The sequence below is a fragment of the Bactrocera latifrons genome, unplaced genomic scaffold (assembly GCF_001853355.1).
Source record: "Bactrocera latifrons isolate USDA-ARS-PBARC rearing strain unplaced genomic scaffold, ASM185335v1 scaffold_46, whole genome shotgun sequence".
In the NCBI taxonomy this organism is placed as follows: Eukaryota; Metazoa; Arthropoda; class Insecta; order Diptera; family Tephritidae; genus Bactrocera; species Bactrocera latifrons.
In genome coordinates this window covers 1,182,450-1,196,613 of record NW_017537112.1, presented here as the reverse complement: position 1 = coordinate 1,196,613, position 14,164 = coordinate 1,182,450, and the positions used below count along the sequence as shown (strand labels likewise).

At 34.7% G+C, this 14,164-nt stretch overlaps 1 protein-coding gene across 2 annotated transcripts in view; it reads right to left on the bottom strand.

Moving 5' to 3' along the window:
- The window catches only part of LOC108973138, a 170,927-nt gene that overhangs the window by 84,037 nt on the left and 72,726 nt on the right, over nucleotides 1-14,164 (bottom strand). For both annotated transcript variants that reach the window (XM_018940184.1, XM_018940185.1), the window contains exon 2: nucleotides 1,280-1,336. In XM_018940184.1, the coding sequence (XP_018795729.1) occupies nucleotides 1,280-1,336 (57 nt within the window). The remainder of the gene's footprint in view (nucleotides 1-1,279; nucleotides 1,337-14,164) is intronic.

Sequence of the window (14,164 nt, the reverse complement as noted above, 5' to 3'; positions counted from 1 at the left end):
CAATTATTGTTGCTAAACAAATATTAATCAAATATATGGAGGAAAAATTTCGACGAAAATTCACTGGGATGTAAACTAAGTTGTAATACTTTATATACATTTACATCGAAATATATTTATTCTTAAAATATACATCTATCTGGAGGCTTTATTATTAGATAAACGGTGCCAGACTTAAAATTTTATGCAGACTATTCACAGTAAGGATCTATAATGCATTTTCAGTCCAATCTACAACCATAGCTTATCGAAATATCCGGTTGGCCTCATTCCTTGGGAAATTAATCCTATGAAATTCTCAGTTGACTTTGCACTTCATTTTAGACCAACCTCACGAAGGAATAGTATTGATAAAAGGATTTTTTAGTTAGTAATTTTCTAATGGTCAATTGATCTCTGGGGTTCTCTAGCTTAAAGAAATATAATATATATTAGGTACTTACCATATATATATAACAAGTTAATTGAAAGAAAGAGCCTCCGGTCTGACATTAAATCCATATGAGTTTAAGTCAGACCTTACCTTCAAAAGGCGCGTGTATAAATTTGATAGTTTGTCAGTTATAGCATTTTGAGTGAAGGAACTATTGCTATTGTGAAGAAAATTGATAAGACAGAATTCCGTGTGCTAAGAAATAAAGTTTTGAAGGCAAACAATACTTTAGATTGATCTAAATTATTTGTACCCTACACTTACATATTAGTTTGTCAAAAATGGCTTGCGGTATTTTCGCTAGTTGGCGCTGAGAGCGTGTAGTTCTAGTTTTAATTGTCGTATCGGGTCATGCTATACCTTTTTGGAAAGCTCATTACACGCGCTAACTCTGTTTGATTGATTGTCGTTTCCTTTAAGTCGTTCGTGAGTTATAGCGTCGCAAACATGGAGCAAAATAAAGAGAAAATGCGGCATATTTTACAGTACTACTACGATTAAAGTTAAAATGCATCTCAAGCCGCCAATAAAATTTGTGCAGTTTATGGACCCGATACAGTTTCTATTTCCACCGCACAACGATGGTTTCAATGTTTTCGTTCTGGTATAAAATCGCTGAATTGGTCGAAAGAGACCGGCATAGTAGCAGCCGTAGCATCGGTCAAGAGCTGGGCATGAGTTATAAAAAAAATTTTATGAACAATTGAAAATTAAATTCTATACTAGCGAAAAGTACCAAATACTCAGTTCCTAAATATTCCCCTGAACTCAGGCTAACAAAAATAAAAAAAATAATGATATTAATTAATTATTTAAGAAAAATTTCAGTTCGCCATGTGCACTCACCTTTGAGTCGCTCGCGTGCGTTCTCCAATGCCGATTTGCGTGAATTCACTGTTGTTTCTGCGAAAAAAAGAAGAGAAATGAAATGAAAATATTTCCAAATTATTTATTGCACGAAGTTTAAAAATAGCGCAAAAATGATTGTTTTGCTTAGTTGGAAGAGGAAAATTCGAAGCAATTAGTAAGTGTGTTTGTAAGTCGGATGAGTTTGCGCCCACGCATTGACACTGACATTAAATATCCGTTCTCCGCTCAAGAACAAATTATGTGCGGGTGGGTGGGGTGAAAGCAAACAATTTCAAGTGGCGTCACGGCGCACAAAAACAAAATTCACTTAAACAACATTTTTCAAATAATTAAAGAGGTGAAAAAATTGAAGGAAAAAAAAAAATAAAGGAAAGAAGTAAAAAAAAAAAACCGAATTTATTATTTCTAGTGAAATTGCGCGAATGCGGCGTCAAGCGTGAGCAAAAATAGCCAACAGCTAGTGGGATTTTCGGGTTTTTATTTTTAGAAAACTGAATTTGCGTTTAATTTACGAGGCTGCCTGCGCGCAAAAGTATGCAACAAAATGTGAAAAAACATAGTTTTTCATCTTAATTATTTGCGAGCGCGGCGTGTTGTTGTTGTATAAAAACAAAACTACTTGTATACATACATATGTATGTATTTTGTGTATCTCCGCGCCTTATGAGTGTTGCTTTGGTGGCAGGCGCGAATTTGGCAACACTTGGCTCGACAGCTGAAATTGCTTGGATAAAATATAGCGCATTTGGCCAACTTGTGCGCGCAAAAATTTCAATATGCCATTTGTTGATGTTTTTGTGACTAATATTGTGGTGTTTTTGTTTTTATGTTTTTGTGTATTTGTGCTTCAAAATTTCCACATTTGATTTGAATTCTGTTACTCGGAAACAACCAAAGATGTGTTGTGTGGAATTTTTGCAAAAATTAATAAAAAAAATTTTGCAAAAAAAATAATTAAATTTTTTCGATTATTTACTATTTTGACGGCTCAGGGTCTGTGGTGAATATTTTTAATTCATTTTTGTAGACATATACATATATACATACATGGGGTTATAACTGGTTTTTATACTTATATTTTGTTATGAGTTTGGTTTTGTTTTATATTTTCCAAACTTTTACAAGTATTTGATGCTTTGAGCTTGAGCAGTAGTTAAAATATTTTGAATACTAACAACAAAAATAAATGTGATTCTTCTGTGATTCGCAAACATAAATTTTTTAATTTCTCTACTTTTCTAAAAAATTATAAACAGGTGGCAACTTTTATTTAAAGTAAAACTCATATTTTTAGAATAGTTTAGTTTTGACCGCATTACAATATTTATCTTATTTTAACCAGTTATGAAATAAAAAAAAAATTTTTAAAGTTGGCAACTCTATATAGATTATTTTCAACTGTAAGCCTTCTTAAACCGCATTAAACACATATTTTTAGTAATTCGTATAGCTTTCAAAATTTATTGCATACAAATTTGAAAAGGTGGCAACACTTGGTGAAAGTATTTACAACTGTTTGTCCTTGCCTAATCACTAGTTTTAGAGGTCTATATTCTAGTTATTTTTTAACATACCGATTTCATTGCAAATTTTTTTTGAAAAGGTGGCAACCCTTGGTTGCATATTTCCAACTCTTAACCCTTGTCTAAGCACTAGTGTTTAGGGTCTGCATTTCAATTATTTGTTTATGTAAAGTTTTGAAAAAAAATGGAAAAGGTGGCAACCATTTCTGCTAAGATTTTTTAAACTGGAGAGGCTTTCTTCTTCTGCATTCGATAGATCAAAGTATGACGACTTTGCTTCGCTTGATTTTTCGCATTTTGGCATTAGCTTTTAAAGAGATGAGAAAATTATTTGTGCGATTTTGAGCCCTCAGCCTAAAGAAGGATGAAGAAAGGAAAGAAGGAAGAAGAGGTTAAAAGAGAAAATTGTTAAATTCGTATATGCAGTCAGTCCCTTAATTTCGAAAATTGTCTTCAAATGGATGTTAAGAAACTGGATTTTAACTTATCAGAGGTTAGCTCTGGACTACATTATGAATTATGAAGGGAGAAAGAAATGATTTGTTTCTCTGAAATATGAAAAAAGGCGAATCCAACAAGCAACTTGTATCAATTCAGTGAATTGGTATAAATACAGTAAACTAGTATAAGTTATCTCTGCATTACATAACTCAATTAAGTGAGAAATGAATTTTTCGATTGGTAAGGATGTGGAAAGAGACGAAACGAAGAGACAACTGGTATAAATATAAAAAGTGGTATAAACAAATATCATTATAATATAAATTCAATTGGCTAATTTGGTTATTTTCATAAGTACATATGCTTTTCGTGAAGAGAGCGCTGCTCAAACTCAACGATCAGAGAAATGACGAATCGAACAGCAAAGAATATGACGACCAAATAGTATAACGAAAGTTATAAATGAATTCGAATAGTAACTATTAGCAATCTGAAAATATAATTATTTCATTGAATGCTATATACTCGTACATGCTTATATACTACATACAAAAATATACATATATAGTCAATACTATACTACATAAGCAAACATTTATTGTGCGAATTAATTTACCGGCAAAATTCACAGCAATTAATCAACTTAATTTCTAAAACAAACAAACAATGACGCACAGCGAAATTCATGTAGAAAATATTGCAATAAAAATTAGAAATAGAAACAAAATTGACCTTCAAAACTGGTCAAATGCAATTCTGCATACTTCCACCGCTCGCCCAACCCACATTTGAATATTTGCATGACAATTAAAATACTTTGCACTCGCAAATAAACAATAGAGCGGAAAGTTTATAAAAACGCAGTGTGAAACAACAAACAAAAAAACAACGTCAACAAAAATAAATATGTTGTGATATAAATATTGAATTCAAAATAAACTAATAATCACAAAAAACTGTTTAAAAAGCGTAAAACAAATGAAATATTTATATATTTTGCAATAAAGAGTGCGCGAATTGTACGTAAATAAACCGTTATGCATTCTGGCACGCACAACCAGTATTTATTTAGGAATTTCTATGTATGAGATATATGTATGATGTTGAGGTGTCAGTGTTTGGGTGTTTCCCTTTCATTCGCATTTGGTCTAATTATTAGCTTATTGAGGTAGTAATTTAGAAAAGAATAAGCATAATTTAATTCTACCGAATTTTATATAATTGGTTGCTAATTTGAAGCAATATTTTATAACTGAAGATTTTCGCATAATTTTAATCTCTTATGAGTTCTCAGTTTGAAGGCAGAAAAAGCGAATTTTCTATCATTTTTGTCTGAAAAAAAATTAAATTTATTGATCCATAAGTATGTATACATTTATGGTATCTTTTAGCTGTATTTTAAGTATTATTATTAGTAAAAATATTAGTTTGGAAAGGAACTACAAATGATCTCCGGGAGCTCCTATTGAAAAATACGTGTGATCAAGATACCATCTCTGAACTAAATACTCTGAAATTAAAAAAAATCAAACAGATTTCGTTAAAGTAGTGCTAAATCTACAGATTTATTCTAAGGAACAAGGAAATTAATTAGGAAAATAATTTTTTTTTGGCAAAATGGCGGTTTCACACAAAAAAAAAAAAATAGATTTGTGACCAAAATTTCGGCATTAAATTGTTTATAACCTTCGATTAATTATTAAAAACTATGTTTAAAAAGTTTGTGTAAATTTTGAGACTAATCGGCTTAGCCGCTTTCGAGTAATAGGTCACCGACGTTGAAAACACCATTTTGAGAAAAATGTGTTTAAAGTTTAGAATGCACTTAAAAGCACTCTGAAACGCCTTTTAAAATTTTTGATATCGACTTCACTACATTGTGACACGGTGCATTATCTTGGTAAAAAAAAGCACTTTATTTTTGTTTCTATGCAGCCGTTATTCGGCGATTTCGTTCTTCAAACGGTTTATAACACTATGTAATAGTCGCTTTTCATTTTCCTTCCTCTTCAAGGGAGTCAATAAAAATTGTCAGCCGACTTTTGCATTTGTCTACGCTTTATAGTGGGTTCAGCGTGTGTGGTCCACTCGAACGACAGTCGCCTGGACTTCAGATGAAATGTTGGAACCATGCTACACCTATTGGCAGATATCGACCTAAAAAGTCGGGTTTATTACACTTGAACATCTCCAAACACCGCTCCGAATCATCAACTTGCCGCATCTATTTTGCACAGATCTTTCTCATACCCAAATATTTCTGATTGAAATGAAGTAAACATTAAAATGATATCTAGAAGTGGAGGTCTTTCTCTTCCTCTGCTTCCCCCGGCGTGTATTGCGTCGAACACTTTCAGAGCTGGAGCGTTTACACCCGTTCGGATGACATGATCTGGCCAGCGTTCCCGCTGTCTCTTAATTCGCTGAACTATGTCAATGTCGTCGTTTAACTATGATGATCTCATGTAAAACAAGGGATCTTCTCCGTTAAATACTTGAATTATTTATATTAAATTTCGAGACTAAACGCCACAAAGTTCCATCTCTGAGTAAGGAATTTTGAAGTTTTTCAATTTGTAAAGTGTGCTTCGCTAGAAAAGCTCTAGTTTATATTAAAATGAGTTTTGAAGTTTTTGTTTTTAATTTTTTTTCACATTTTTTAACTGGACAACCAATTATTTACTTCACATATGTATGTATGGTACAAGTATGTACGTACACATGTGAGACTCAGTGAAGGTGTTTGCGAAATTTTTCTGCTTAATTACAAACATGTACGAGACATGCAAATCAGCCATCAAATTGCATGGTGTTGCACCAGCCGGTGCCCATTACGCCTTCTTGCAGCTGCCGCCACCAATATTTCGTACTCATGTATATACATATTTATGTACATATGTAAACATGTGGCAATCAAGTATCTCAAGGATACCGCTGTGGGATCGACATATCATATGAAGTAATCGGCGGCCTACAAGCGAGACAAAAATCTGGCTGCAGCTGCAAGCCGAGCTTCAGTTACGTGGAATTGTATGAATGGAAATACGTATGTTTGTGGATACGAGGGAATTCGGACAGTAGATTTTTTCCCAAAAAATTTCATTTTTAAATTTTCATAGCTTTTAGTAATTACTTTTCTGAACGTACCGTACGTAAGGTTTCGCAAGCATCTTATAGAGTTAAATAGGTAGAAAGCGTAGTATTCGCATCGTATTACGATATTTTGCCATAAAGCTTCATTTCCAGATTGCTTTGAGAGGAAAAATGCAGGTGTAATTTAGGTGTGGCCAAAGTTAGTATATTATTAGTTCTAGACAAGTGGCTTAGGATGAGTTATATTGCATTGTTAGCTATGTGAAATTCTGGTTATGTGGGCTTTTATCACGACTGATATGGATACGGTTAGATATATTGTCTCAGTCTAATCGGATAACTATGTGGAAGGTATAAGGTTCCCATAGATTCCACGAATGCCTCGGTATAGTTTGAAAACTTTGTTCCTAATTTCAGAATGAAAAAGTAACCTTCTTTAAGAAAGCAAGTTCAGCAGTGAGTACAGAGAAAATGAGTACGCAGTTATTGTGAAGAAGAAAAAAAGTTGTATTCAAATTTTTGAGGACTTTTTAATCATTTTAAGATGATTATTTCATTTCTTAATTCTAATCTAACCAGAATGCAATACAAGTAGGTAATGGTCGAAGTAGTGAATAACCATATCTTCCAAGAGCTCAGGTAAATATAGGTAATTTTAAGCTTTGTAAACCTCGTAGCGGTCTGCAGTCTTATGTGAGTCCATCTGGTATGTCTTCTTAAACAAAGTCGATAGCTTGAAGAAGTACCTCATATAAGAGGATTCGTATAATAAGGCTCCTGTCAGATTTAATTTTTTTGGTCAGTGCTGTCGAATTCCTCAATTAATTTTTCGAAATTCCACTGGCAAGGCTTTTGAACAGAAGTTCGTGTCTTCCAGATTCAGGGTCTATTGTTTGCTATAATCTTCGGCTGATATGTGCCTTCAGTGCCTTCAACTAATTTTGGTTTTTTCATTTCGGTTGGTGTTGGCAGCGCTATTACCTAGGTTGTTGCACAGTTTCTACGCTATATTCATAAGTCCGCGGCTCGTTGGTGTTGTCGTTGTAGCGGCAGAATTCTGCCGAGTTGACAGTCCTTGACCAGATAAAAAATCTGGGCTCGTTCCGGTTTCGTAAACCCGACTGTCATGGGAGCGGCTTGTCTCTATTAGTGATATATTTGATAAATGCAGGGAGGAACTCTTTTTACGCGACGAGGTTTTGTTATGGACTCAGATCTTTATGTATGAGTCTAAAACCAGATTGTTTCATATGCAAAACACTCTTTTCCAAGAACCGTCTGGTCAGTTCTGACAACTCGTTTCTAGAGATTCACTGTAGAAAATTCGACGTTACTTCAAGAATGTTTTCTGCCACTAGAACAACAATATACCCAAAACTTTAACCAAAATTTGTAGAGCTGAATCCGAGTCAAATTTGATCAGATGATATTCGAGGTTGCTCTGGGCTTTCGAATGCCCCTCCAAACCAAAAAGTCTTCACCTTTGTCTCATATTCCAGAGGTTATATCTCGGCTATGCATACATACATACACACATATTTACATATCACAAATACACACACACGCGCTGGCATATTCGCAAAGAAAATTTCTGTGTGCGCAAACGCAAATCATTGCGACCCACCACCTGCCGATTTGGCGCAATTGCCAGCCACGTTGATCCGGCACACCAACACCTGTGCGAAGACAAGCACACATATATAAACACATTTTTAAATGAGGTTGCGTCTGCACTGCTGCTTTGTGCGTGCAAAAGCCAAGCCAAGCCCCCCTTGTAATAAATGCTTGTCGCTCGTCGCTCGCAAAGACAAAGCTGTTGTTGTTGTTGCATTGACTTGCTGTTGGTTGTTGTCGCTTAACTTCATTCACGTATGAACTCGCTTGACGCCAAGTGTACTTTGGCGTGCACAAAAACAATGGCGACCGACTGTCGCCAGCGGCCATGTACCGAGACAACAACTTGAAAAAACAACAACAACGAAAAATGCAACAAAATAGTTGCACATGCCGAATGCTGCATGCAACTGCACTGAACCGAAACGGAAATACGGTCATCGTCAGCGGTGTTTGCTGGCAAACACAAAGCCGCGCACAGAAGACACCGTCAACTGCATTTCGCAAACGCCATAAACGTGCGCAAATGGCCTCAAAAGCAGAGCAGCAGCACCTCCTACTTCCCTCACCGCTCTTAACTCTATGCTCTCGGCCTTTAGTCTCTCGCTTTGTTGCTGCTCTCCTTCATAACCGGTTTGCGTGAGTCCGCGACCCAGCCTCAATTACAGTCAGTCGTCGTCGGTCCAGACATTTTCGCAATGCCGCAGCGTGCTTGTTGGTAGTCACTCCCTCCAACAACAACAAAAAACATAAAAACGGAATTTACAGGCCTTTAAATGTTGCCAACGACCGGTTTGCCGCTGCAGCGCGACCCGTTTAGCCACCTCGCATGCGTCCGCCTCTTTCATTGTGGAGCTCCTTGAACGTCATCTTTCACACACACACACACGCACATATTCACATATGACTTGACCCACCATCTCTGTCGTCATTTAGCCATTGAAGCCAACTGCTGCATTCATACCAGCTCCAGTTCGTGCGCTTGTCGGCCCAATCGTCCGTCTGCCAGTTCGGTCAACTGCGTTTGCGCGCGTCCTTCCGCCGCTACAACGTTCAACCAGTTCAATGTTCGCTGTTAATTGTGATCGCAGATTTCCGTTGTATTTTTTTTTACGTTGGATTTTCGTCAACTTATTATTGTTGTTATTGTATTTTTTGTTGTGCTCTTCATCGCATCGTTGCGCATGCGCTGTCGTTGATGACGTTTAACTTGTTGCTGCGCTCGCTGTTAGCTACATTTTCGTGTTAATATACTTTGTTTTTGGCTTCTCAGCTGTTGTTGTTGTTGTTATTTGCGTTTTTTATGGCCACAGTCGTGTTGTATTGCTCATTGTTTGCTCAGTCGTGTGTTATTGTTTGCTTACATTCGCATTGGGGGAAGCCGCCACGCCGCACAATCAGCGTCGACCAGTCGATAACCGTGTGTTTTTATTTTTATTTTGTTGTTTTTTTAGCGCTTCAGTTTTTTTGTATTCATTACAATGAGTTTATTTTTCGATATTCATTACTTTATCTGCTTTTCAAGTGAATTTTTTGTTGTTGGTTTTATGTAACGCTGTTATTATATTTTTCTCTTCATTTCTTTCACTTCTTTTCTCCTCCTACATTGTTTTCCACGTCATTCATTTTTTTTTATAATTTATATTTTTTTTATTTTACTGTTTTTTACCAATCCATAAGCCGGTTGTGCGGCAAAAAAGCGAGAAGAGAGACGCAAAAACTTGTTGAATTCCGTCTGCTGCAGTCTCTGACTTCGTTTGCCGGCTAACTGCCGTTCATGATCAAAGTATTCATACAGAGGTATGAATTATTGGTGAGATGAGACAATCAATTTCGGCCATGAAGGAGCCACATTTGGCCTAAGCGTTCAGCAGAAATTGAAGTGAACCGCAAATTTTTATACCCTGAACAGGGTATATTAAGTTTGTCACGAAGTTTGTAACAGCCAATAGGAAGGGTCAGAGACCCTACAAAGTATATATATAAATGATCAGTATGTCGAGCTGAGTCGATTTTGCCATGTCCGTCTGTCTGTCCGTCTGTCGTCTGTCTGTATATATATGAACTAGTCCCTCAGTTTTTAAGATATCGTTTTGAAATCTTGCAAAAGTCATTTTCTCTTCAAGAAGCTGCTCATTTGTCGGAACTGCCGATATCGGACCACTATAACATATAGCTGTCGACACCGAAATGCCAAAATTCGCTAATAGTAATGCAGGTCATCCAAGCCAGGGTTTATAACAATTGTAAAGAAAGTCAAGCATGTATTGTCCCAGGAGCAAATTTTGAAGATGATATTGTATGAAAATACGTAAAATATTTGTAAGTCCGGGTCAATTTTGATCAAGTGGAATAACGATAGAATCTCTGTCGACTTGGTAATTGGTAATGTTTGTTAGTAGGACTGAGGTTGTCGAAGACACATCCGAAGTGTCAAATGTTTAAGCTAATATAATGGTTGATTCTTCCGATATATTTCAGGGATTCATGCTCAGCTGCAGTGAACAAATTTAATGTCAACTCAAACTAGCATCGCTTAGTTGCTAACATATTACTTATAGTCTGGATGTTATTTACACTTAGAAACTATACTTTCGGGCGGTTGCAGGGCCAATGCAAGAACTTGCAGATTGACTCAAAACTTCAAAAATACTCTTTCTCTCTCTCTCTCTCTCTTTATCTCGCCGAATGATGCATAGCATCCCATATCATTTTTTCCAGGGAATTATATTAATCTCAACATATGACAGCTTATCAATAGTGAACTTTAACTCCTCCTTTAAGAAGGAAAATGTTGTATGTTAATTAAAGTTAGTAAATTTCCTGGTTCTTATTTTAAGATAAATTGTCAAACTAATACTATTTTCTTCAGAAATTTCTCTAAAAACACCCCATAAACTATTTTTTCAATCTGAAAATATCTCATAGAATAAAATCATCACATAATCCACCATAATTCATTGCATTTCATATTTTGCTTTTATAATTTAGCTTCCCTCTTAATGAATCGCTGTTATCAGAACTTTTATCAATGATGAGTGTGCAAAGTACATTCTCTATATATTTATATGTGCTCAGAGTAGAACAACAGCAATAGTCGTCAAATATATGCATTTCTAGGAATAGTCTTGCTAATTCCTACAAACAAATGTTGGATTTAAAGTTTATGTTTGACATTTTATATTATTTTTATTCTATGTAAACATTTCTAGTCCGTCCATGGTAACATTACATAATTTTCCTAGAAGCGATAAGCTTTTGCGTTAAGAGTTCGCTCATTCAATGCTTATCAGGAAACATTGCTTAAGTGCGTCGCAGTCGAACCCATATTGTGCATATGTGTATAGTGCATTTTCGAGCTAAAGAGTCACCACTTTCTTAAGTTGTTCAAATAGTTTACTTTCCATTTACAGTGAAGCCTCGTTGTAACGGACTTCATGTTAGGAGTGTTTTTTTTCGAGAGATTTGGGTTAAGTTGATCGCATGCTTAGTTTTCGATTACTGTTGATAAGCATTTCTAAACTTTTAATTGAACTTAAAAAACTGCAGTTGAATATTTGTGATTATTTTCGATTATTTTAAAGAGTTTTTCGATAATATTATCCCTAACTGTTGATATTTTAAAATTTCTGATGTAATTTTTGTAATTGTTGGTTATAGTTTTTATACACAATTTAGTAGTGATAATAATAAAATATCGATTTCTTTATATATCGAATTTTTCAATAACTTTTTAAGTTATGTAAAAAGTAACATAAGTTAAGAGCCTATAATGTTTATATAAATTTTTGAGTTATTAAAAAAATAATTTTTTTTAGATTTAAAATGTATCGATAATTTTTAAAATAATTTAAGGAGTTATATACAGCTGGAAGGCAGAAAACAGCGATTTTTCCAGAGTTTTTCTGAGTAAACTTTAAATTCCGCGAATAGAATTTATCGATAATTTTTAAAATAATTACTTGCTATTATTTTCTACAGCATTCTGCGATAAAACATTTGTTGACATTTTAAGATTTTTGATTTAATTTTTGTAATTGTTGGTTACAGTTTTTATATACAATTTAGTATTGAAAATATTAATATATCGATTTTATGATGTATCGAATTTTTCGATAAATTTAAAAGAAATAATAATATCCTGCTAATATAATATTTTATACACATTTCTAGAATTGAGATATTGAAAAACTGATTATTTTCGATTTTGAATTAATCGATAAATTTTAAAATAATTAGAAAGTAACAAATGCTTGAAGCTCAATTTTTATTTGATTTACATTCGATATTTTGAAATTTGGAACTAATTAATTTTTAAAGTAATTAAAAAAGTAAAACATGTCAGCGCTCACAATTTGTATTTATTTAACTTAAATTTTTTGAAAAGAGAATGTCATAAAAAAAACGTATCGATATTTTTATATTTTTTCTTATTAATCAAACGGCTTAGTTGCTAAATGTTCTCTGTATTGGTATTTATTCTCATTTGTCACATTATCGGAGATTTTGTTATCGAGTTATCACAAGGTTTTTTTAGAACAATCGATGTTTCCAGCTTGGTACACAACATTTCAAAATAAGTTGAATTTCAGTTAAAAGTTAAAGATTGTTTTTCTTAGTTAATTTTTCACTAATAAAGCCACTATATGACCGAAAATTGCCCAAATCCATTCAACACTGTTCAAGCCCGTAGAAACCGAATATGTGGAGCACAGTATCTATAGTTGACTTTTCACCGCAGATATCGGTCAATGTGTGAGATATATAATTAAAATTCAGACAAAATTCTTTCCTGACAATAGTTATTCTGTATATGCGAAAAGGGTTAAATCGGACCAATGCTTTCCTGAGCCCGCATATACCTAATGCAAAAATTTTCGAACTTCCGAATGACTTTTTACTGCATATTATATATTCGCCAATATTTAAGAAAATTACAGAGCATGTTTCACTCAAAACAGTGTAGGTTTGTGCCAAAAAAAAGTATTTAAGTGACACAAAGCATTGACTGAAGGTCGTAGAGTCATCAAAAACACTTAAAACTCGGCAGAAACTGTACTTAAAGCATAAGTTTTGGGTAGAAGGTCACAAAAGAGATACTTGACAGCTTGAAAACTGAAGAGCTTACATGCATCAAAGGAATCCATGCGAGTGAATGTGACAGAACTGTCGGACAATCTGATGGCCTTTCCAGCTAAGGCTTATAAAGTGTATCAGAAAAGTTGGTCTAAACCATGCTGATATGCTGATTTTGTCTTTTTTGTGAGATGATAAAAATGTGTTGTACCATTTGAAAATGTACTTTTTGTCAGTCTGGGTCAAATTTGATCAGATGAAAATATTATGTTGTGCATTTGTATCTATGCAAAACGTACTAACAGGTGACCAGAAAACGAGACAAAAAACTATAAAAAGCCATGATAAAGAAATAATAATAATAAAATAATATGTACATATGTATGTATGTATGTCTGAAATAGTAAACGGTCATGCAATGTGGGGCCAAAGTCTCATAATGCCAGCCGGGACAACGACAACAACAAACCGAAACAACAGCAGAACCAGAGAGCAGGCTTTCGAGCATAAACACGACTACTGAGATGTATGTTTGTTTGTATTTATGTGCATAACTATTTGAAATTAAATATTATCTACAAACATATGTACATATGTGTGTACCTAACAACCCACTATAACATAATATATTACATATATATTTGCATGCATATTTTCGCTAATCGTTGCAAAGCGAGTGCTATGCAGACATTTTTATATATATCTATATATGTAAATATGCATATAAATATGTATATATGTATGTATGTATGTAAATTTCTGCATTTGACATCGCATTGGCCAATACGGCCAGCAACAGCCGCGCTAAACGGCAAGCCAGCCAACCAACCAGCACCAACAACCACACAGACAACAGCCGACTCAGCAAATTGGGTTGACATGCCGCAATGACAAACTGTCGCAATTGCAATTCGCAATCGCAATTTGTAATTTGCATTCGCCGACCGTCGTTTGCTTCGTTCATTCGTGTTTGAGTGTGTTGTTCGCGCTCGCATTCCGCACATTGCGGCGGCAATGCGACTCCCGCAGCTGTTAAGCGGCAACAACAACACAAACGCTACTATTGTAAAATGAAACTAACAGCAAAGAACAAATAAAACAAACAGGAGAATTG